The 25,740-nt window shown below is 37.1% G+C and overlaps 2 protein-coding genes and 1 non-coding gene across 3 annotated transcripts; 1 reads left to right on the forward strand and 2 right to left on the reverse strand.

Annotated features, from left to right (window-relative positions):
* Nucleotides 1-3,621: 3,621 nt before the first annotated feature.
* Nucleotides 3,622-7,136, forward strand: LOC122148643 (trichohyalin-like). The gene is made up of 8 exons (XM_042775828.1): nt 3,622-3,894; nt 4,703-4,843; nt 4,930-5,130; nt 5,205-5,392; nt 5,555-5,768; nt 6,646-6,744; nt 6,840-6,907; nt 6,983-7,136. The coding sequence occupies exons 1-8, from the start codon at nt 3,622-3,624 to the stop codon at nt 7,134-7,136; spliced, it is 1,338 nt and encodes a 445-aa protein (XP_042631762.1).
* A 146-nt stretch (nt 7,137-7,282) lies between these two features.
* On the reverse strand, nt 7,283-19,880 carry LOC109110111 (eukaryotic translation initiation factor 4 gamma 2-like). The gene is made up of 21 exons (XM_019123152.2): nt 19,841-19,880; nt 16,941-17,049; nt 16,225-16,290; nt 16,021-16,146; nt 15,670-15,772; nt 14,500-14,631; nt 14,267-14,333; nt 14,034-14,185; nt 13,815-13,925; nt 11,614-11,796; nt 11,328-11,466; nt 11,045-11,208; nt 10,843-10,953; nt 10,406-10,534; nt 10,174-10,278; nt 9,860-10,075; nt 9,514-9,772; nt 9,168-9,372; nt 8,852-9,060; nt 8,645-8,766; nt 7,283-8,539 (listed from the first exon to the last, which is right to left on the reverse strand). The coding sequence occupies exons 1-21, from the start codon at nt 19,863-19,865 to the stop codon at nt 8,474-8,476; spliced, it is 2,799 nt and encodes a 932-aa protein (XP_018978697.2). The 5' UTR covers nt 19,866-19,880; the 3' UTR covers nt 7,283-8,473.
* LOC122148705 lies at nt 10,621-10,799 on the reverse strand. The gene has a single exon (XR_006162575.1). It is a non-coding gene; the product is annotated as a small nucleolar RNA SNORD97 (small nucleolar RNA).
* Nucleotides 19,881-25,740: the final 5,860 nt, after the last annotated feature.

The raw sequence follows: 25,740 nt of genomic DNA on the forward strand, positions 1-25,740 counted from the left end.
TAGGAAGTTACTCAGAGCATCCTGTACCATTTTTGCAGATTCAAACAATTATCTTATCACTAAATTCCTGACTTTTAACATAAATATATTTTTTTTCCTGACTGTTTTGAGAGCACAGGAAATAAACCATGACAAAGGGTTTTGACTGGGATTTTCAATATTACTCTTGACATTGGAAGATGTTTGTGTACTCTGCTTCTTTTACAGTGCCTTGCAAACGTATTCATACATCATTCTTTCACGTTTTATTTTCCTGACTTATGTTAAAATGCTTTAAATTATTATTTTTTTCAACAGCAATCTACACTCCACACACCATAATTGTAAAGTGGAGATGTAACAACGGGGTTGAGAATCCAAGTACAGGCTTTATCTACAAGAGTGGTCAGACAGGCAGGGTCAATCAACAGCAAACAGGGCGAGACAAAACAGTAATCCACAAACATGCGAAGGTCCTGGCAGGCAGCAAACAATCAGATAAAAGAAAACACTCCAGGGTCAAAACAAGGCAAGGAAACAAGTAACTAGAAAAACACGGGAACACTGCAGGCTAGACAATAATCAGCAGTGTATGTGTTGAACCAGGCTTTAAGTGAGTGAGGCTGATGAGGTAATGAGATTCAGGTGAAGGCAATCAATGATGATGAGTCTGGCAAAGGATTATGGGAAATGTAGTGTAGATTGGCAAAAGTCAGAGGTGGAGTACCCTCTTACTAACCACTGGGACTGGAGCAGGCTCGGGAGTGGATTCGGGGACTAGAATGGACACCACCTCCTCGGAAGGTTCTGCAGCAGAGGCTGCCACCTCTGGGGGAACTTCATTGGTGTGTGGCCCAAACACATAGAATGGCAACTGCCATTAAAGGGAGCACTGAGTCCAGGGGAACAGTCTTTTCTCTTTGACTTCTCTTCTAAGGCCCTTGGGATACCTGCTGCTCGCACCGACATTAACGGTGGATCCTCCACACTGGACGCCAATCTCAAATGCCTTGGGACTGACCTTGAGTCACTGGGCATGGTCGCCATGACTGGACAAGACTCTGGAACGGCGGCAATGATGGGATGAGATTCTGGAATGGCGGCCATCTTGTGTAGAGGCTCTGGTGTGACACAACTGGACTGGGGAGTGCTGAGGGCACAGGAGTGGTGACCATAATTACTGGACTTGACGGTGATCCCAGTGAACCAAGCTTTGTGGTTGCAGGTTTTTTTTATTTTGAATAAATTTGCAAAGATGTTAAAACCTGTTTTTTCAATTTTATTTTATGTCTTTATTTGACATAGTGGTGTATGGAATGTAGATTGATGTGAGGAAAAAAAAAAAATTTAAAGCATTTTAACATAAGGCAGCAACATATCAAAATGTGAATACTTTCACAAGGCACTGTATATGAATAAGTTACTAAAAGTTGAAAAAAAGTGTTTTTGTTCAGATGACAAAGTCCCATACATACGGTGGCTGTTGTCAGGCAGTTAACGTTTATAGCAAAACCACAAACAAAGCTATCTGGGCCAGTGGAACTTGTTCTTTTTGTGCTGGTTCACTCTGCTTGAATAATACATTTACAATAGAGGGGGTTGAATTTCCTTGCTCTGTAAAGTAAAGAGAATCAATCTTGTACAACATACTTGTAAAGGATCTGGTGTTATTGAGGTTGACTGTTACTATAATAGGGACATAATGCAGAACTATTCTGAATAATTATTCATTAAGTCATTTAAGTATGCTATTGATCTGTTTTCATGTGTTATTGGAGGTTTTATTCATCTGGTAAGTTGCCTGAATGTAATATTGTGGTAATGAGTAATCACAAAATAAATAAATGTTTGGATATGAAATATTGATTTGAGTTTAATATCTCAAAGAAAAGAAAGTCCATTAGGAACCATTCAAACAGGACACGATTTTGCATTTAAAAAATGTAAGATAAAGGCCAAGACGTTTTTTAAAAGTTGAGCGCAACGGTCAAACATTTCCCTCTAGTGCATGTTAACATAGAAAAACAATGGAAAAGGAGCAGAGTGGAATGCAAAAACCCATTCTGCATGAATGGCCCCTTACAATGTGCAAAACATCCCACTAAGCGACAGACAAAAACTGCAACAATATTGCATCAGTGCTGTTCTCCCTATACTCAAAATAAGCAAGTAGCATAGGACCCCCCGAAACACCAGGGGGTCCCTTGCTCATGATGATTTAATGATTAGGGCTGTGCATAGAATTTTAATAATAGAATTAATAGAATTTTAGTTTTGGTTTTGATTTTGGCTTCCAACGATTATGAAAAGACGATGGAGCATTCTGTTCCTTTCCTTTAAAGCAGTGCACTACTGCCCTTCCTACATATCATCCAAATCAGTCAAATCATGTAAAATGACTTTTGTAATAGACAATCACTTGCTGGATGAACTCTAAAAAAAAACTTTAAAAAATGAGTTAAAAGCGTATTGAGCTGCAAAAGAGACCCTGTTCCCCAGGTGGCTTTCTGTTCGCGTGATCCAAGATGGAGTGAAACATGTACGGACAAGTATTGGCTACTTTGGGCTTCGGTGTGTGCTTAAAGGAACAAATACCCCCAAAAATATGTAAAAAGTCAGTCAGATACTCTGTCTAAAGTAAGCATAAACTCTTGGGAAAGTAACTGAATGCTTGTCAGTATATTTGGTCTTAAAGTGACAGCAGCCTAATAAACCTGCTGCTTTCTCTGTCATTAATCAATCAACAAATGAAAATGAGAGAATCATTCAGGGCCCCCAGAAGTCTGGAACCAGCACTGATTGCAGTAATAATAACACCGAAATCTGAGAGAAATCTGGGGCGCCAGTGTTTGTGTGAAACGAGAGAGAGAGTGAGTCTGCGGTGTGATATGAGGGACGAAAGTATAGCACAGACTGATATACGGTGTTGCCACTGACAACAGAAATATATAAGACCACTAAATGGTGTTATTGACCAATCAGAATCAAGTATTTCAGAGACCCATGTAATAATACAATGTTAAATAGTGGTGCTTGCTAAATAACCATAAGTACTGAACTTATTGTTCAAACACGAATGATACCTCAAATACTGTGGTTTATTTTATGGAGAGGTGTGCTATTTAGTGATCAGGTTCAACATTTTTGCCTGGTAGATGATAAAATGGGGAATTTCCATGAGACTGATGTAGACTAAGTCATATGTAATGATCAGAATATCACAGACACTTTTGAGGAACCACTCTTAACACCTTAGCATCTTGCTAGCAGGATTTGCTTGGTAAACACAAGTCAAATGTTCTTCAGATAATGTACAAATCTAGTCAGTCTTCAATCCTTATCATTACCAATATGCTGCTAACCCTAACCAGTTCATTTCAGGATGATGAGAGGCACTATGGTACAATTAGTCAAGGATGAGATGAGCTGTGTTTGATTCCTTGTGCTAGCATAGAGTTTCTGCTCCCTGTGAGTTGGTATAACATTTCCTTATAAATAATTGATCTAGGCTGCACGCTGGTGAGTCTCCTTGGTTCCCATTGCATTCATGTCTACAGGGACTTTGGGTCAGCAGGAGGAATAAACATTTCAAAAGTTTGAAAGCTCATAGTTTGAATCTGGTTTTAGCGTCCAGTCAGAACGATGACCCTAAGGGCCAGCTCTCATGGAGAGCTTCAGGCTCTGACTTCACTGAGGACCCCTGCTTCAGACAGTGGTACTTTTAAGTTTCTTTCTCACAGCAGCAACAACATGAGCGGCCGATTCGAGAGCATCGAGGAGATTAAAGGAGTTTCGAAACCCACGCACCCTCCTCGAAGACCTGTACGTGCGGTCCGACCCGTGAGTGCTCTGAGTGCCAGCGGCTCCTTCCTGCAGATCAACCACCTGCAGGGAGAACTAGTGAGGAAGAGGAAGGTAGGCGCTGACATGATGGAGAGAAGAATAGGGCAATGTCCTGTGGACACACACACACACACACACACACACACACATATATATATATAGGAGGATAATATTGTTGTTGTCTTTTAGATTTTTTTCTTTTTCTTTTTAGATTAAAGAGAGTTCACCAAAAAATTAAAAATCATCATTTCATATTATGGTTAACTAAAACTAAAACTAAAATTAAAACCATTAAAAAAATTTTCATTAATTAAAATAAAATATAAAATTATATATATATATTTCAGGTAGTTGCCAACGTGAAAATATTTTTCATTTTAATTTAGTTTAATTTAGTCTTAATTTTGTTTAACTTAGTCTTAATTTAGTTTCATTTAGACAACTCGACAAGTGACCAGTTTAATAATAATAATATATTAGAGAATAATAATAATAATAATAAATTCAAAAAATATAAATTATATAATCATCAACAACAACAACAACAACAACAACAACAATATAATACATTCAATTAAGAATAAATAAAACAATACATACTGTATGTGTGTATATATGTTTATATGTGTGTGTGTGTGTGTGTCTATATATATATATATATATATATATATATATAAATTATATATATATATATATATATATATATATATATATATATATATATATAATATATAATGAATGATAAATATAATTAACAACTATAGAATTTTCAAGTTTAAAATTCGGTAGACAAGAAGATAATACAGTAGCTGTAACATTGTTCAAAATATATTTTCTTTCTTTCTTTTTTCCCCCTTGCCACTGTTTCTGCATTGTTCAGGAATGTGAAGACCTAAAAAAGGAAAACAAGTATCTGTCTAACGAAATTCACATGGAAAGGATCATGATGAGGACTGAGAGTGAGCATACCATGAGAAACCTGCGCAATCTCAACCAGGAACTCCAGGCCCAAATTAAAGAGGTGTGTACATTACACATCTGACATCACAGAAGATACAGAGGAACAAAAAATAATGTTTTTGTCCCTTTTTTCTTTATAATAATTAGTTGAAACAGAAGCTTCATGTCAGCCAGCAGAGGGCGACACTGTGTTCCAGGGCAGCTGAGGATGCTGATAGAGGACGAGCAGAGGCGGACAAGAGCAGGGCACTGGCGGAGGCCAGGGCTCTGGACAGCAGGCAAGAAAAAGATCTCGCAGTAGCTGACAAAACACGACTCAGCGAAGAACTACATCTGCTGAAAAAAGAGGTATCATACCCACAAGATGCAAAATAATGCTATATATGGCTCCACTATATTCATTTGCATACTGTCATCCATAGCACAATGATGTCCAGCTACTTTTAGCTCAAGCCGAAAAGAATTACTTTGAGACCAAGCTTAAACTAGACAGGGTGTCAGGAGAAAAGCAGGCTCTCCTGGAGGAGAACAGAATACTGGAGGATAAGAGGAACACGTTACGACACAAACTGCAGGAGCTAACTGAGGAGAATGTGAAGATAATGGAAAAGTAAGCACAAAAGCATTCAGTAATGCCATTTATCTTTGTTATACAAGCATTGTGAATGGATCCTGGCATGGCAGTTTTCAGGTTATTATAAGGCAATAAAAACTAAATGGGAATAGTCTGGTTCATGAAGCTGTCTGTCACTGTCATGCTCTCTTTCTGTAGGGAGGTGAACTCCAGACGCAGAGCTCAGGTTGCTGAAGAGCAGAGAGAAAGGGCCGATAAAGCCCAGCGGGAAGCTGAGCAGGAAAGGCATTTAGCTGAGCGGGAGAGGGAAGATCGCACCAGGGAGTGTCTCAGCTGGAGAGAGAAGCACCAGGCTCTGGCAGAAGTCATCAGAGCCCAGGAAGAACTTAAGTCTCTCAGGCAGACCAAAGCAGTATGTCCTCTCGAATGTAGGGCCATTCCTTTTGAGTCCATCATGAATGTATGCGTAAACACAGAATTTTACCATCACTTATTATACTAATTTTTCTCTTAACAAATCAACAAATATACAGTAAAATAAATTTTTATATAATATTATATAAATATATTATATAACACACACACACACACACACACACAGACTATTGGGGTCAGTAAGACTTTTTCTGAACGAAATTAATACTTTTTTTCCAGCAAGGATGCATTAAATTGATCAACAGACATTTACAAAGTTAAAAAATATTTCTAGTTCAAGTAATTTTGTTAAAACTTTACATTTATCAAAGAATCCTGAAAAAAGGTATTACAGCTTCCACAAAAAGATTAAATTGCACAACTGTTTTCAGTATTGGTAATAAATATCTAATCAGTGTATTAAGACTGATTTCTGAAGAATCATGTGAAATTGAAGACTGGAGTAATGATGCTGAAAATTCAGCTTTGCCATCACAGGAGTGCATTATATTTTAAAATATATTAAAATACAAAACAGGTATTTTACATTAATTTTTACATTTAATATTTCACAATATTAAAAGTGCTTTTACTGTATTTTGGTCAAATAATTGCAGCCTTGGTGAACACAAGACTTTTTTCTTTTTCTTCTTAAATAACATATTACTGATCCAAAACTTTTGAATGGTCATGAATATATAGAAATAAAAGCTTTTTTAAATTAAATATACATGGGCATAATATTAATAATAATAGGCCTACATATAAGAAATAAATCTAAAAATGCCTTTTCAAAATGGAACTGCCACCCATCTTGTGAAATGATTGCTTTCTAAACTGATTGCACAATAACACTTACTTCCATCTCACTTCAGTGTCAAGCTAATATTAAGAGCTACTTCCTGTGTATGACTGAAAGCGACCAGAGGGTTAAGATACTAAAAAATCGAGATGGCACACCAAGGAATTTCACGGTAAAATTTCTTGCCTGTCATTCCTACACATTGACAAGTGTAAACACATTAGTTTTCTTGCTAGATAATAACATTTAACAACATGCACCCAACAGGAAGGAGACCCTGTGTACATCTCCACACCTGACCTCAACGGTGAGGATTCAGAGAAGAGTTCAGGGAGGTAGGTCTTATTTATCAATGCTAAACTTTGATTAGCAAATGTATTGAGTTTTAATTTGTCTCATTGGTTCAGCAGGACGATATTTAGGGTGGCTGCACCTCGAGTTGGACCGAACACCAGCCCAGCACACTTCAGCGAGCTGTCACCAATGGCAGATACCCATGATTCTGGATTTTCAAGGAGAAACAGGAAAGTGGAATATTTCAGGATCCCCACTGATGAGGAATAAATGTGAATGTCTAGTTTTAGATATATTGCCCAAACAACAAAATATTGGTTGTAAACATGTTGCTATGGAAGCAAATGGAAGCTATGACAGGTAAAATTCTCAGTGCATTTCTTATAAAACATGCCAATGAAAACACTTCAAACTCATCAAGTTTTTCCTTTATTGTGAATTCAGCAATAGTGGTGATGAAAACAGCACTAAACAGCCTTACAATGACATGATCATAAGCCATTTCCTTTCTGACAACTGGACTGTAGTTAACATGTTGGCAATCGCAAGTTCACAAGATTAACTTTGTCACATAGTTAAAACACCTGTCAATAAAAGGTTGTCTCGAGAACCCCTTACCGACAAGGGCAAAAGCCTTTCACCTCTTCTGGGTTTTAAGGATTTTTCTGATTTTAATGACCCATTAAATGGCAGGTTAAAATAATCCACCACTTCAATGTTTATGTTTGGAATAATTAGCAACAGATCAGAGGGACCTGAAGGGCAACATTACTACTGCCATTATACAGAGAATACATTGCAGTTACCTTGTCAGAACGCACTTTAGACAACATTAATGAAGTAAGGCTGGGCAGCAGAGGCATTAAGTTGACACTAGTAGCTTGATTTCTGCATCTTCAATGGAAAGCACTTAAACTCTACTGCAAGCTGAGATATTAGGTAGTGTAACTGTGCAAAATCAAACTACGCAGATGTTCTGGATCTTATTTCATGTCTGAAACTTTAGACATATCAGAAGCCTGCACTAAATAACGCTTATTCTGTAGGAGGTAGAAATGGAAACTGCTAACATGTTACAGTGATTACAGTTTTACAGATGTTTAAATCATGCACTGGGGTGAAAGATATTGCAACCGACCCAGAATAACACTTGTAAAAGCATCTACAGCATAACCTATTAAGGCCATTCAACCAGGATCTCATGATTCATTTTAATCAATCCCCCAAGACAGACTGCAAACAAATCACTGGTTCTATACGAGTTTCACTTCCGCAGAGACGCTGAAAAGTTTTCTGTCCGGTGTCTTGTGAAACAAAAACAAATTAAACCAGACAGAACATGTAAGGAAGATTTGACTACCACTTTTTCTACTGAAAAAGCATAGCGGTTCTGAAACTAAAGATGATAACAAGCCTGACATTGGTTATGATGTGAGAAACCACATTAGAGATGTTATGACGATGGTCTTTCGTTTAATTCATGAGCCTAGCAGCAGTATACTATAATTGGCTGAGTGTGAGCTACTGCAAAGAGTGAAGGAACCAAAGAGAAGAAAGCAAGTCATGTAGCAGGCAATTAATGTGTACTAGAAGATGAGTCTGGTTCCTCAGTCAGCTTCCTCCTCAGACTCCTCTTCCTCAGCTGTCTCAAGCCAAGTCAGCCACTGATTCACCTGAAAAGAAAGATTAAAGACTTCAAAGTGTACATTCTTCTACACAAATGGTAAAAACAATTCCAATTGAGAACATTTGAGTTTAGAGTAGTTAAATACACTTACCTGGAATAAGGCTTTCCCTTTTCCAGGAAAATCTTGGGAAATGTCTTCTTTCCACGCAAGAAAAGCTTCCTCCTCAATGATCTCCATGTCATAAAAGTGGACAAAGTAGCGCAGCAACATACCTAATTTACAAAACAAAAAAAACAAAAAACCTCTTCAGAAAATCTTAATGAGCACGGCAGGTTACAATCCGAGTAGTTTCTGTACCTTTTGGGAAAGCGCTGGCATTGCAGTGCACCTGCAGGGCGTACAGGGCGCTGACCTGCAGGTCAGCGTGATCGTGGAGGAACTTCTGCATGACTGGCTTGAAGGAGAGTAGCAGTTGCTTCTCCTGGTCCAGCTGCTCTTTAGAAGGGGAGGCCAGTTGCTCATCATCTTCGTCCACGCCAAGCTCAGCAAAGATATACTGCAGGAAGCTGTTAAATGAAAAACCATAAGGCTTGTTAACAGTGACGTCAATTACATCAATCTCAGTCTTCCATATCTCCATTTATTAATGTAATGCACATTTAATGGGCTGTACCTGGTTATAAGTATGTTGATGAAGCCCTTGTCAGTGTGGAGTTTGGGAGAAATGTTGTCTTTGATCCACTTGTAGATGGCCTGAGGGGAGGGGTCTGCCTTGATCTGCTTCAGCAGTTCCTTCTCCAGTTTCAGCAAGGGGAAAAGGAAACTTAAACCTTTCCCCTCAAGAACCTCCAGCATACGGTCCTTATTCTGGTCAATTTCTGAGAAACAAAAATATGTAGTTAAATACAGCATGTAACCAAATTCAATCCTATTTAATAAAATACCTAAAAAAAAACAAAAAAAATACTGTGAAGGACCAATCAGAAACAACTAATTCAGAGCTTAGAAAGGAGACATACCAGGAAGCATCTTCTGCATGTTGACCTTGCTCTGCTGAAAGAGATCTGTGAGCCACTCACGGTCCTTGAGCTTGGAAGCTTGCTGCAGGCATAGCAAGAAAAGAGGAAAGTGGTTGCCGTTCTCCAGTGGATGAGCCAGTTCTGCCACACTGACCAGCTCAGCAATGATGGCCCGTGCTGCAAACTGCGCTAGGTATGACTTCACCAGAGGAATGTCCACCTCAATCTTAGGACATTGATCTAAGACATTCAGCAGAGCCTGTTGACAAAAATTATGGGAATTAGATAATGAAACACTTAATACAAATATTTGATCTCTGAAGGAAAAAAAAGCAAGGTAACTTGCCTGCATGAAGTTTTCCCCAGTGATTGAGCCCTCAGTGCGCAGTGTATGGATAAGAGAACTAGCCTGTTCCCGGTCCACATCACTTCTCTCCAGAGAACACAAGATGATTTTACTCAACATCTCTGGCAGAAAGTGTTTAGGAGCTTTCATCTCTTTAACCCCACTGACAGCATCCTCCATGTTCTTACTGTTCAGATAATCCGTCACAATGTTCTCCTGTTTTTAAACAAAATCAGCAAACCATTAGAAAGTCTCTAACAACTGGTGATGAAAATGCTTTGAGCACAAAAGGGTAGGACAACAAAGATACGCACAGTCATTTTCAGCAGTTCCTCCTTAGCAGGCGCTGGTTTCTTAGTAGTCTTTTGAGGTTTCTCCTGGATCAGAGGCGGGTTGGTTTTCAGACCAAGTTGAGGAGGCTAAAAATAACACATGGAAGTGATTGATTTTACCTAATGCCATGTCATTCTACGGAAGCTTTTAAAAGATATGCAATATTAATCATAACTAAATAGAGAGTTCAACAAAGCTGAGGGAATTTTCTACCTGTCCAAGTGGTGGAGTCTGTGTCCGTGGAGGCTGAGCACTGGGTGGAATCATGGTAGGAATCTGGGGATGCAGTTTTGGCACTTGGTTTTTATTTATGAGGAACGACTGAGCAGGTCTAAGGCTGATCTGTAAGAATGGATCGTGGGAAAAACATACAAAACATTGTTAGCTAGTTAGAAAGAATAAAATGCTTGATACTATTTTGACAATTCACACCCTCATATCTCATAATCGCAGTCAGCGGACTGACTGGCAGTTTAAGAGTGAGGGATAGAAGAGAAGCATAAGGAGGAGAGAAAGAACAGGAAGAAACAAAGAACAGACAAAGTAAGAAAACTGCCATCCAGTGGAGTCCCTCAGAATAACGCGTCTTTTTATAATCACAGGGTGGAAGATGTTTTGGTTTTACTAAGCACTTAGTGCCTCTGGTTTACCTCGTCTGCATTGAGCTGCCCCTTCTTGAAGCGTGGAGGCATGTCCTTAGATTGAGCTTGCTGCTGGTTTGAATGGTTCTGGTTTTGATTGTGAAAATGCTGATTCTGTCCCTAGGGATATATAGTTATTTAGTAATTTCATAATAATGGCTTTAAAAAAAAAAATTATAGCTGTAAGTGCCGCAAAAACATTTATGCTTACCTGGTTAGACTTGATGAAAGGCTTCATACCCAAGTCAAACTGTGACTGTGGTTGGGAAGCCATGTGTCCACTGTGGCCATTAAAAAGAGGATTTGTACGATGACGTCCTAGGGTGGGGGAAAATCTGTCCTGGATCACACCTGGACCAGTCCCTATGCCACTACCTGCAAATGTATATATACACAGTAAAGATGAAGACACGGCACTTTTATCTATGTATGTGTAAATATTTTATACACATATACACACACACACACACACAATTGGCAGGTGATAAACTCACCTGGCATCTGACCAAACATATCGGCCAATCCCCCTAGAGTTTCTCTATCCAGTTTCATCCTGTTCGGCATGGAGGGGCCTTCTAGGAAGAAGTCCATTCTAATTCCTTGGTTCATGGGTGGAATGAAAACACCCAAATCCTTCAGAGAGGGAAAGATAAAGACTTGTAATAAACAACATTTACATAATTTTACATCAGTTTTTACAGAGTCAGTGACTCCCTACTTACAGATAATTGGTGACGGTTTTTGTAAAAGTAACAGAAGGAAAAAAATACTCTGACTCACCTTCACTGCATCTTGACGAATCTGGTTAATCGTCTTTGGTCCATTGTCGATGAAAGCTTTGCGAGGGATCCAATTGTTCTCTCTCAGCTCCACGGTGTCCTGCAGTAGGAAACGAATCCTTGCAGGCAAATCCTTGTTGTTCATTAAGGATTGCATCCGGCCAAAGTACTGATCCATTAAAGACTGTGGGAAAGGCAACAATGGATGAGAGATCATGCCTTCAAATTACACTTATGTATAGTGTTAATTTTGTCAGCTATTTTTAATTTAGTCTTAGTCCTGGGTCAAATTTAACTTTTTATCATATTTAGTCAACTTGTTCTGTTTTAGTTTTTTTTTAGTCCACTTACCCCCAGTTTCACAGACAAGGCTTAAGCCTGAGCTGTGTCAACTGAAAGAAACTTGCACTGATTGATCCTGAAATATGTCAGTGCCCTTGTTTTGTCTCAAGATGCATACCAGAAATGTTTTTTTTCTAAGGCATGTCTATAAAAATTACTTTAAAATCCTAATTGAACTATGGCCTAGTCCTGGTTTAAGCTAAACCCTGTCTGTGAAACCGGGCCTAAATGTCTGAGAATTTTAGTGTAGTTTTAGTCAGTGGAAACTTACACATCTGTCATATTTTCATCTTACTGTATAATGGTTAAAATGATGAAAAAAATAAAATAAATGTTTGCTCAATTCTAATTGCAATGATTGTTGTCATTTGAGATTTATTTTTACATTTCATCAGAAGTTGCTCTTTCACCAATAAGCACAAATCAATAGAATATTGACTTGTATGCATGGTTTCTTTTACCTCATCTAACGTTAGTGTACAGATTAATAATAGGATATCAATTAGATGCTAAATAACACCAGACTTCAAATATACACTCGCCCTGTCTACATTATTACATTTATATTTACATTTAATTATTTAGCAGACGTCAATTATTCCAAAGCGACTTACGAATGAGGACAATGGAAGCAATCAAAATCAACAAAAGAGCAATGATATTCAAGTGCTATAACAAGTCTCATAATGAAAAGTAGTGCAACAATAACCTACTCTCAAATATTAGATCAGACAAATTCCTAATAGTAATTCCAAACTGCATTAATGTCTCTCTTTTAAAACAACAGCAAAAAGACTTATTGCTGCTCAGAGGTTGCATAAGTAATGTTACAATCCGCAAACTACTATCGCAAACAATACAGTCAAGATCCATGACAGCACACAGACTGGCTGAATGACACTGTAATTTAAGCAGAATACCTCAAATGGAGATCGCTAAACTTCAGCTTACTTGTACAGTACTATATGTCGGTGTTTTCAGATCACAGCGCCTCCGCAGAGAGAGGGCATGTGTATTGTTGCCAGACTGGATAAAGTAAAAAGTACGGGCAGAGTACATATCTGTTTAACAGAAAAGCTCTGATTGGGGAATTTGAGGTCTTTGAGATATCTGGCAACCGCAAACATGAACACTCACACAATAGTCTTGTATAGGAGTCTGAAATGTTTTGGCTCAACTTTTTTCAACAAAAATAAAAAGGTTTTGGTAAAGTTTTTGTCCTTTTACCTACATTTAAGTCTCGTCTCTTTTCGTCAACGATATTGCATGTTCATTTAGTCTCAGTTATCGTTTAATGACCTTAAAAAAAAAACCTAATTGATGAACATTTTTCATCATAGTTTTCATTAACGAAACGAACACTACTTATGTAACTCAATGGCTGCATCGTCCTCTTAAAACTGCTCCCACAAGAAAAGTTAATCTCAGTCTAAGATCTGTTTTGTTCTTAAAAGATACTATGGGTACTTTCCAAAAAGTCACCATGACATTATTCCAATCAGTCATGGTCCTTACAAAAACAAGGCCAATTTCTAGCAAATAGACCAATTTCAGACACAAGGTGAAATAAGTACATCATTCAAGGATCAATTTCAGAAAGAACACAAGTCGTAAAAAATTGCTTCATGGTTGAAACTCATCCCTTACAAAATCAACTCTCAACACTTGTGCACTACAATCATATTTCTTGATGAAAAACTAATTTAAAAGGTATGACTGTGTAATTTAAACTTGTGTTTACTTGTGACAAGATCATTAAAAATAAGAAAATGTGATAAATGAATTGGTGTTTAAAGATTTATCAATTGATCCCCTTTCGCACTGCTGAATAACAATAATGGTTTTTGGGTCAGGTGGTACCTTGGCTTTATCATGGTCGAGTCTGGGCCCCACAGTCCTCATTATCTGACAGAGACACTCCAGATCCTCTCCCATGTCCTTGAGCTGGACCCTCTTTTTTTTCTCCAAAAGCTACAGATAAGGTAGAAAGGATGAGTCATCAAAATCCCTGAGCCGAAACTAACCAAAGCACATAATGGAGTGGAACTAATAGACTGAAATGCTGAGAGGGATACACACTGTTTTGATGCACTTATGAAGGATAGATTCATGGATGAGGTCAAGTTTGCCGAGTTCTCCAATGAATTTGATATTGCCAAGCATCTTGATCTTGGCAATGGCACGCTGCTCCTCCTCCTCAGAGGTGAGAGGGTTGTCTTGTTTGTCATAGACTAAATGAAGAGACAGTTGAATGTTAGAAACCTGCAACACAGCATAAGTCAACCTACGATGTTTGAGGAGGAGTGACTCACTGTCAACATTTTTGGTGCGGTTTTCAAATTCATCTTGAAGCTTGGTAATTAGAAGTCTTCTGAAAGTCTGCAGGTAAATACATAGCACAGTGCACAATTAGAAAAAATAAATTACAGGGGCAATTAATTTGGTATCCAAAGATTTGTTTGGGAATTAATACACAGCTCTTTCAGATTCAACAAAACTTAAGAAATACGGTTACGCCAATTTATAATGGGATTCAGGTACTTACTGTGCTCTGCTTTTGTGATGACTGTATTTCAGGTGTTTGGCCATCAAAGTTTGGTGCATCCTCTGCCAAACGCAGACATAGCTGAGCATAGAGTGAGCTGTATTTGGGCTCTTCTAGGGCTTTGTCTACGATCTACAGAATAGATACAGAATTATATGAAACCAGTTTTTCTGTAATGGATGAATGAGTAATGTATGTCGATATCTAAAGGTTTATTTCATTATCCTAACATGTATGGTATGAATTGGTCAAAATGCACTGTTGTTGCATCAATGGTCAGAATTTAATTAAACCATTATTGATAATTAAACCATTTTTTTTAGGCGTAGCGAAATAATGAGCAGGTTTGTAAGATACATTCTAAATATGTCTTTTATTATAATTAAACCCATAACTTAAACTACCATTCAAAAGTTTTAGGTCAGCAAGATTTAAAAATTCAAGAAGGATGTCATAAATTGATCAAAAGTGACAGTAAAGGCATTTATAATGTTACAAAAGATTGCTTTTTCAAATAAATGCTGTTCTTTTGATATATAATATATATATATATATATGTTTAAATAACATAAAAAAAAATCTATAATAATAATCAATAGGCTCTTCACTAATTTTCAACTAAAAATGCGATTGAGGCGAATATTGTGCTTTTGCGGCAATTGTGTCACTCGGCTTGAATTATTGTCTATTCGTGTCTTTGCATTGACTTTGTATGCAATCTACTCGCACAAATAATTAAATTCTCTTTTGGTGTGCACACACCATTAGAATGATTTCTGAAGGATCGTGTAACACTGAAGACTGAGTAATGGCTGCTGAAAATGAGGCTCTTCCAACACAGGAATAAATTACTTTTCAAAAAATTTAATTAGAAGTTATTTTAAAATATAGTATCACATTATTTTCGTTTTCAGTATCTGATCAAATAAACAATACCATAGAGACTTCTTTCAAAAGCAATAAAATATATTAACCTAAAACCTTTAAACTGTAGTTTTTACACTTTTTAGCCATTCTACATAACCACACGTCTACCTGATTTGTTACATTTAAATGGTTCAATCAAATTCTTGAACACCATTATGAAACATGGTAAAAAAAGAAAAGAAAATTACACAACAGTCAGTCATCAAACTATGTATACTTTAATATGCCACAAAAGCAACTTACCAGCAAGATGACACCTTTGAGGACAAGTTTATTGTCTACACCAACATTGAGAAGCTCAAGGCATAGCTTGTCAAACTTTTCAGGGGTCAGCTTATTAAGTATGCTAAAAGAGAGAAGAAAGAGCAAAGAATAAACATCTTGCACTAGTTAAAATAAAGACCACCGTTTACCACATGTAGAGATTTGTGCTTATTTGAGCTTGAGAGCATCAGCTGACCCAACCACAAAAACATGCTCACATGGCTCAGAGCACAATGAACAAAAGAGCTCATTTTATTTATTTAAAAACAGAGGCTTCTTTTAGCTCCATTACTGCTGAAGTGAATATTCATGCTCCTTAAGGACACTCACCCTCTCACTTTCCTAAATATTGCATCGTGATGTTCTTTTTCATTGGAGGAGTTGACATCTCGTCTAGTGCTTCGTGAAGGAACCCATCTCTGAACGCTAGGCCCTGGGGTTTTCCCCAGGTACTCGCTGAAGGGAAAAAGAAGCGGTTAGAGTCTCCAAAGCACAGTTCAAATCTGGATTGTTCTTGAATTTAACAAACCATACCTGTTTCCGACAGTCTTGGGATTGTGCTGAGATGCACCCCTACCTCCTCCTCCGCCCGAAGAAGCACTAGAATTATAAAAGCAATGCTAGATTAGACAACTTCCGAACGCCATTTGCACAACCACAAGACAACATTACTGGAGTGGTGGAAACCATTTTAAAAAACAAAGTGGCAGAGAAAGGAAATGGTGGACCAGTTAATCAACTTCATGACTTTTTATCTTTAACGTGGTAAGTATATCTATCCATTTTAAGATTCCTATTAAAAAGAGTTCCCCCATCTTGGTCAAAGTCGATCAATCTTCAATTCAAACATCCTTTTGAAAAATTCAGGCAAATGCTTTACCCCTTGATCAAGAGTTAAGTTAAATTGAAATCTGCACTCGCTCAAGGCGACTGGCGTAGAGTCAAGATGCTCGGGTCTAAAACACAACTGAACCAGTGTGTAATAGAGAGAAATGCCAGTCAATATTGAGAACGTGTGTATACACAGATAATCTCAACCTGAAAAGCTTCAACACTGGGGAAATCACATTTAAATGGGGTGTCTCAAAAAGAAGCCTTTTGAACGATGCAGGCTAAATATATTTCTAAGGCAATTTTTAAAAATATTTTAACCTACAGCTAAGCTCTGTTTCTTCTATTGATGGATGACAAGTCAAGAAAGACTTGTAACGTTAGTCAAGTCTTGGCCGAAGCATAATGTTTGAACTCACCTGAAACGAGAAGCACCCCCTTCTGCAATCACACTCTCCACTTTGGCGGCTTGACAACGAAGAATCTTCAAAAGAATAATAATCAAAGGGCGGGGTGGGGAAATCCGAACTGTAGGAGAAAAAGAAAAACAGAAAGAAAGAGTCAAGTAAACATGAGAAAACACAACTGACATATTCAGAAATGGCTGCGTAATACACACTGGAAGTACTAGTCTGATCAGATTTAACTATTCCTCTTTCTCTAAAGATGAAAGACCTAATTACATCGGATATTGAGATTAAATATTATAAAAATTAGTTTATAGTGCGAATATATTTGGTCGAAATCAAATGATTTGTCTCCTTTCATAACACAAGAGACCAAACCTTTACGTTAGCTAACACAGTAGCAAGGCTAACAAAGAAAAACCAGCAAACAATGATTAACGCCTTTCTGTTTTCATTATTTTGAAAGCCTGAAAGACGACCAAATCACTTGGGCTAATAACAAGAAACGTAAACAGATATAGCTCAACATTTCCACTACTATAAAAGCTTTTGCGCAATAGTTAGCTTGCATGCTGTGTTTGGTCATATAACATGTTCCACGCTTCAGGTCAGAGAGAAGCCACAATAGACATATTAATCTATCTAACGACTGACACGTAACGTATCTCGATATTTTGTTTTAACCTTAAAGCAAGCAGCAGCACACTCAGGTGTTTGTTCTATAACGACGCCATTTTCTGCGTTCACGAACTACTAACAGCAGCCATTTTATCTTACATTAAATAAATAAAAAAAGCCCTACCTTTACTAAGGCAACCTCAGTTTTGATTTTGTTTTAGTTCTTCTAAAAGTGAAAAAAAAAATGGGTATAAAAATCGATATGTTTTAGAGAGTATTGAGAGGTAACCGGTCTGACACGATTGCAGCTCACTGTGTGGATGAGAAATGTGCACGAGCCTCCTCCTGACTGACTGCTTGACGTCACACAGGAACTTGATTTGTATTTGTCAGGACTTTGTTGGCAGTAATTTTCCGTTGGTTACAGATATTTTTATTTATTTTTAATTTGTAATTATAATTTTAGAATCTTAAATTTGATGTTAAACAAAACGGTTGATCATAAACTCTGATTTAGTTCACACATGGACATTGACATTGCATCCACTTATGCACGTTATTGTAGGCCGCACTGATTGCATTTCAGAGTATAATGCATTTTGGACCCTATAAGCCTTTTCTGATTTCCTCCGATGAATTTTGAAAATCAGTCAGTCATTCAATCAATCAATTAATCAGTCATTCAAAATCTGCACTGTTGTTACAAATCCGTGGAGCACAAAGTAAAATAAAATAAAAAGCCATAAATGCACAGTATATCTATTCCATACTTCCATATGGCAGTCATTTCATGCAGCTTCATGGTTTTATATTGTGCATTTGTTCTAGGGGTCCTGTTTGAATTATTTGAACTGATAATCTGATATAAATCAGATTTGCATAGTTGCACAGTTTCATTATAGTACAGTTTCCTCGATATTTTGTGAAGTTAATGTGACAGAGGTGTGTAGCTGCAATGTTTCCTGAGGCTGCCACTAACTGATGAACGGTTCATGTTGAAATCTGCAGAGAACGTGGTATTCTGCTAAATAATGTTATAAATTTATTAATATGATTAATATTTTTCCTAATATTAAATTAGGAAGCTGTTTTTATGCCTTAGAAACACAGCAAGTTTAAATGAATAATTCATTTCAGACTTCCAGTTTCTTCAAGGCGAGGACAATGAGGGACAGGGTGACTGAAGCATGAGTGAACACAAAAGCCTATTTTTTCTTCCCACTATTCAGAAACAAATACAACATATTGCATCATTGGAATTAACAGGGCAGTTTTTAGGCTAACCGTAAGTGGGTTTTAAGTTACGTTACAACTTTCCTCCAAGAAAGACAAGAAAATTACTGCAGAAGAGACTCCTCCAATGCCAAAAGTGAGAAAGAATTTGACATTAGTAGCCGTTACAGTGCCATAGAGTTGAATGAGTCTTGACTCCAGATGAGAGAGAAAAAGTATGGGAATCAGATAATGTAGACTTGAGTAGATAAGTGCTCAGTGGATTCAATTCAAGACAGAAATTGCTCATTGTTGCTACAGAGAGAACAAGGCCAGCAGCATCAAGCAAATGGGAAAGCTGATATCACAAAGTGTAACTGAAAATCTGAAGAGAAGATAAGAAACAATGGACCTAGTGTGTTTGATGATGTGCGCTTAAACAGAATTGCCCACAGGCTTGTTATGGACAAAGGGAGGTGCAAGAACCCTGGCTGTGATGAAATAGCTGGATCAAGAGCGGTTACATCTTTGCATCACATTCAAAAGAACTGCTTATTGGAGTTTCAAAAGATGCCATGGGTGGGATTAATAACAAGGTCACATGCTCATGAATGGATTGTGACATGCACACAGAGTATTATTTTTGTAGGAAATATGAAACGAAAAGGGGTATCATATAGGGCTGTGCGAGACTGAAGAAAAATGCAATAACTTGTTAAATAATTATTGCTTTAAGTGTGTGAAGTGAATTTAAATCATTTAAAAGCATATATAAATCGCCAATGTATGTGTTTCACAATCTTTCTTGGAAAAGAAAGCATCACTACAACTGAAAGTGACCAGCAGTGTTGTAGCATACCATAAAAAGCAATGCAACAAATCTAAAAACAAAGATACAAATGAAATAAATTGTGCTTCAACTTTCAGGCAGGCTTACCAGTAGTAAGCAAGTGAGAAACAATATAGAAACTTAATCAAATGTAAAACTAAAACACTGCATAGTCTTTACATTAATTAATATACATTGATTCAAAATAAAGCTACAAACGTTAGACAGTCAAGAGCTGTCACATCAAACTCACAAACAAGATGATCCAGTTGCAGCATTTAATGAAAAATACAAAAACAACTAGCGTAAATCCAAAAACAGAATCAAGAAACACATAACTGCAAAACAATCACCCAGCAACTAAGGACACATAAAACAGAGTTTATATGAGGATGAGTTAACAAGATAATGAGACACAGCTGAATGTAATGAGACTAGAATGTCAAAGCAAAGGGTGATGTGAGCTGAAGTCCAGAGAAACAAAACAAAACTACAGTGTGCACTCTAGTGACTATAAGGGGCACACCAACTAGATCCTGTGACAAGAGCAGTGAGTAATTTTCTCTTTTTCTTTTGTAGTCTGACAGAGAGCTGCAGGTTTACTGTATTAGGTTGCTAGGATCCTATTGCTCTGAATCCTATTTCTTTCACAACTGTTCACGTTCTTTTAAGACTAGGGCTGCACGATTCATCGAAATTAAACTGCAATCGCGATTTGGCAAAGGCTGCTTTATTTTTTTTTATTTTTTGTTTTACATGTGCAGCTTAGCTTGTCAGTGAAGCACAGTTCTGTGATCAGTAGTAAATGCGGCTACCTCCGAAGGCCAGAGGGCGATCTCGCGCTGAAACTCCAAATCTGCCCCACAGAAGAAAAAATGCATGTCGTTCCAGGAAGTCCCTATTACTGCAGCTAAATAACCAGGGGGGCAGGGTTTCATATTTTATTGAAGCTTCCCCGGGCGCCGCCATTGGCTAGCGGACTCCCACCTGCTGTTAGCATTCCTTTGACTCCCATTCATTTTGGCATCACTTTGACAGCGAATAACTTTACATCTGAGGCGTTTAAAGACTCCATTTGTCCATTCATTATTTCTAAAGAAACCCCATTACTTTGTATCTTACATTATGGCCCCGTAGAAGCAGTTTTTGTAAAAAGTAGGTTAACGATTGCATCATAACCTGTGACTCTCTGTCGCACAGTAGTAAAATTACCGTATGGACAGGAGGAGAAGCTCGCAGGCAATCTTTTACTGTCTATGAGGCTATCGGGGGGGACGTGGAGGCATGAAGTCAAGGGAGAAGCCCATAGAGAGTCAATAAAAGACACGGGACAAAATTATTCAACAACGTCTGCAAGATTTCGTGGGTGATTCAGATTTCTCTTGGCACAGCAGTTAGAACACTTACAATTGTCAGACAGGTTGCTCACGTGACATTTACATCATCAAGCTGAGTTTGAGTATGCGCAGTATGCTCGACCCCCAGGAAGTGCGTGCTTCTAACTGACTTCACTTGTCTCCTTTGAATCCAACGGGGTCGCTGTGTCCATTTCTTTTACTGTCTATGTAAATAACAGAAGATTGAAGCTGACTAAACAGAATATTGAACTGCTTTCACTGATTTAACATGACTAATAAACACATGACTACGACAATTATGGTTAATCTGAGTTCTTCTTATTATAATTTTAATTATAATAAAGTATTTTTATAATGCAATGCTAATCGACATAGCCTTTATCATTGCATAGAATATGTAAAGGATAATCAATGGCTTGCTGTGCATTAAAGGATTTTAAATGCACGATGTGGAGGCCAAGAACCACCCAAAATCTGCAACATCCGACCTCTCTCATTGTGCTGTGATGAGTGGTGTGTGTGTGTGTGTGTGTGTGTGTGTGTGTGCATCAATTAAAGCAGCGCATTAATATAGAACATAGAAGAAATATGTAAAAACATTAAATGTTGTCTTTTGTTGGACAAGAGGTTCATACATGATTCTCATGTTTGGAAGATGTTTGATGCATGTTGCTTTTTCAAATGGACTTTATAAGCAAAACTTGCAGTGCTTTCAGATGGATCACAATTACTATTGCTTGTGTGCGGCTTCGCGAGCTTTAGGTGTGTGTCAGACAGACAGCACAAGACCGCAAGGAGTTGTTTTCTGCAAATTATTGCACTTAATAATTCTTTTTAACGTCAGGCAATTCACGTAAGTAACTTTTCGCAATGTTTAGAAGTAGCCTATTATTAAAATAATAATCCAGATCAGATATTGCATGCCATTGGATATGTATCCAACATTTGCGATATTTCGATAATTTCGATATATCGTGCAGCCCTAGATAAATAAAAGAATGTTCCTTCATTATGTAAATTTATTGTAGACTATAAAATATAGTATAAACGTATTATGTAATATTGGAAAGTTATTTAAAATGTCCATAAACTCACAATGAAATCTTATTTTTGAAGTTTCTGATTAATAATGAAAAATTTTGTCAGTCAAATCAAAGCATTTTAGCATAAATTAAACTTTTTGGTTAACTGAATTGTAGTAGGCTACAACAGTATTATAAACATAAAGTAAATATAAAATACATTTTTCGTTTCACTCAATTTGAATGTCTTGGATGTCAAATAGTGTACTGTAATATACAGAAAAAAACATTTAGAAGTGTTTTTGGAAGAAATATTTATATCTTTTAAGAAAACCTTTTTGTGCCAAAAATCAAATGAACAAAATCGTTGTCCCAATATCCCATTAACATAACACATGGTTAAATTGCATTTCTGACTTTAGCCACTAAATGGCAGTAGAGACCATGTAAATATCCTTTAAAAAAACAAAAACAAACCCAAAGCCCAAGCATGTGTAAATACAGTGGTCTCAAAAAGCTGATCTATGAACAGTTAATTTGATATGAGCTTTAATCATTTAGTTTAAATAAATCTGCCTTGAATGAACAGTTGTACAGACTCTTTCAGCCTTATATTGTATTCTTTAGCATTTTTATTTCATATTTTGTGTACCATTAGCTACTAGTTTCTTCCATTAATTTTACTTATGTAATCCACATTACCCTAAATAATTGCAGAAAGAGTCGAACATTTGTTTCTTATGCATTCATATTCTGTAAGTGATAAAATTATATCCTACTGTAAATCGTCCATGCACACAATCTCACAAATCTTTGCACATTAAGATGATTTAATTTTCTTCTGACCCCAGGTGAAATATAATTCAGTAATATAATTAATTTATCTGATACATAGATAGGAGATTAGACTTCCATTTTGAATATTACATACACATATTTTTCTAATAAGCACAAAAAACATATTTCAATTTAGTATTTGAAATGAACAGTATGTAACTATTATCTTGCGAGCCATTGAAGGTCAGACATGAAGTGAAACAGACTGCAGAGGATCAGATAAATATGCCTGCCACTTTTACAGATTAACCAATAATGCAATGTCATCTATTTATTCCTTATACTGGACTGTAAAAATTGTTATCAGCGCTATACATATTGATATTACATTTTTCTAGGTGGCAGCTTGGGGGAACTGTTTTTATCACACATTTTAATGGCAACTCTTTGACCTTTCCTAAAGATGGAGATAAGATATAAAGGCCATCGAAGTAGTGGCATCAAATCCATAATATTCATTAAGGCTGGTAGCATATAGCTTAGTTATGATTTCAGATGCCTAAAATCTTGGATACAGTTACTATTGTACATAATGTCTGTTAACAACTGTTTGTGCAAGTGTGAATGGTAATACAGTGTGAAAATGTTAACCTGCCCCATAGAGTGCACTCATCACTCACGGTGCTCTGTGTTCCCTTGTTGTTCCTTTATAATTTGCCCTGTTCTCTTTCCTGAGAATGCAAATTCTTTGATCGGTATTTCAAAGGTCCACAAGCCAGTACCAGGCAAACCACAAACAAGTTTCTGAAATTGGGAATCAGCTTTCTCAGAACAGATCATTTCCAAAAACAGAGTGTGCATTCATCAAAGAGCGTGCATTCATCATGGGAACATGGAGATTCAAGCACATTACCTCTAGTTTAAAACAATATGTTCATAAGGTCCCTGATGTAATAATGTTCAAAGTCAAATCCAGTCTCTTGGGTGTCCCTCACAGTATGACTTTGTATTGTGTTTGTACTGCAGGCCCATTGAACTACGAAGGATACACACAGTGACAAAAATAAATTTGCTTTGGTAACAGCCACTTGATTTCTTGTTTACGTCCCACTGCTGTTTTGTCCTTCAACTGCGACATGATTTGGAAGTAATGATGTAAACTAAAGACACCTCATTTGTTTTCAGATGTGCTAACTCAAGCACTTACTGTATATTGGAAAATGTGTTCAGCGTAAATGGCCTTTTTTTGTTTTACCTAGGGAGAAATTAATTTGACATAATATTAAGTAAAACAACTTCTTTCCAGTAAGGATTTTTCTGAATACAGAATGTTGTTTTGCAATGTATTGCATCAATTCAATGTAAAAATGGAATTGAAGTATTTAAACACACACACACACACATACACACACACACACACACACACACACACACACACACACACACACACACACATACATACACAAAAGACCAACAAATATATATAAGTTCATATGTGCTTGTTGCAATGCCTTGGAGGGTGAAACTAAAAAGCAAGTTTTCTGCTGTTGTGTCTTGTTGGGGCATAAAAATTTAATAAGGATTAAGCAAGACAGCTTTTACAGTCAGTTTGCAAGTGTGAGTGCATATTTTTCTGAGTGTACAAAAGTGTGTGAACCCTGAAGATGAAAATCACTCAGACCCAGACAACAGCAACAAAGATCTATTTCACATGTTTTCTCAAATATTCAAGGCTGGTCCTGTTGACAACTGATCTTTGCACAGAATATTTTCCTTGGGTTATTTCCAATGTTTGCACAAACCTTCTCCTTCTATCTGCTTTCACTGTCATAAAGAAGAAATGAAACTTTGGTCACTGGGGACCCTCATATTTTTACCCACTCAATCTGATTAGCGAAATCACAGACACTGAAGTTGAATAAAAGGCTAAACCTTGGTGTATTTCCCCAGGTCCTGCCATAATAGCACCAAAAACCCCAACAAGACGTGATGCTTCCAATCATTTCCTTCCCCTCCTTAAGACGAGCAAAGTGGTCCTTGTGATAATTAAAAAGCCATAGCTAACAGGAATCTTCTGCCTCATTAAAACCCTTCATGCTCATAGATTTTATCCGCTGGAGGGAATGGGCATCGGTAGGGTGGCAGCCAGAGGGCCGTGTTTCAAAGATGTGTTTCAGATGATAGCCTCACCTACAAATTAGGAGATGAATTGTGATTTTAAGGTTTCCTAAAGGTTGCAGTTTGGTGTGTTTTAACATGATCACACACTTATAATGGAATATATGTAATTTAGAGCAGTAAAAATGGAGGAAAATCAAGAAAGGGCAAGGGCTAATGGAACATAATATTTTTGAAAACCAAAAAGAATCAAGGATTGAGACAATGTTTCAAGCTTAAACAGCTCTCCTTTCTCTCTCTCTCTCTCTCTCTCTCTCTCTCTCTCTCTCTCTCTCTCTCTCTCTCTCTTTCTCTCTCTCTCTCTCTCTCTCTCTCACACACACACACACTCACACACACACACACACACACACCTTTAATTTGATCCAAAAGACATACTATTTTTAATTTTTTGGAAAAACATCTAAATCATTCAGTGAGACCATAAACATGCATTAAGGAAAGTAAATAGGGAATAGGGTCAATTTTGATTTCTTGTTGACTTTAAATGACATTTTAATTACATTAAATTACATTTACAAATAACATTAAATGTGTCATGCATATTCTATCTTACAAAGACATTATTCAGATATGGTAAATAATATCTTGAAATTATTCTTTAAAAGAGTACAGCAATAAAATGATTCAATGTAATATCAACTGATTTGTAATCAAAACTAGGAGACCAGGAAATTTAATTTTCTTTCATCATATTGGCATATATTTATTGGAACACAAAGGAGTCTTAATATTCATGTCTGAGGTTCAAGGGGGATTCTTGATTTTATGCTACAGACACAACGTACATGAAAGTCTGGAAAGAAACACAAAATCAG

The sequence above is a fragment of the Cyprinus carpio genome, chromosome A18 (assembly GCF_018340385.1).
Source record: "Cyprinus carpio isolate SPL01 chromosome A18, ASM1834038v1, whole genome shotgun sequence".
Classification (NCBI taxonomy): domain Eukaryota; kingdom Metazoa; phylum Chordata; class Actinopteri; order Cypriniformes; family Cyprinidae; genus Cyprinus; species Cyprinus carpio.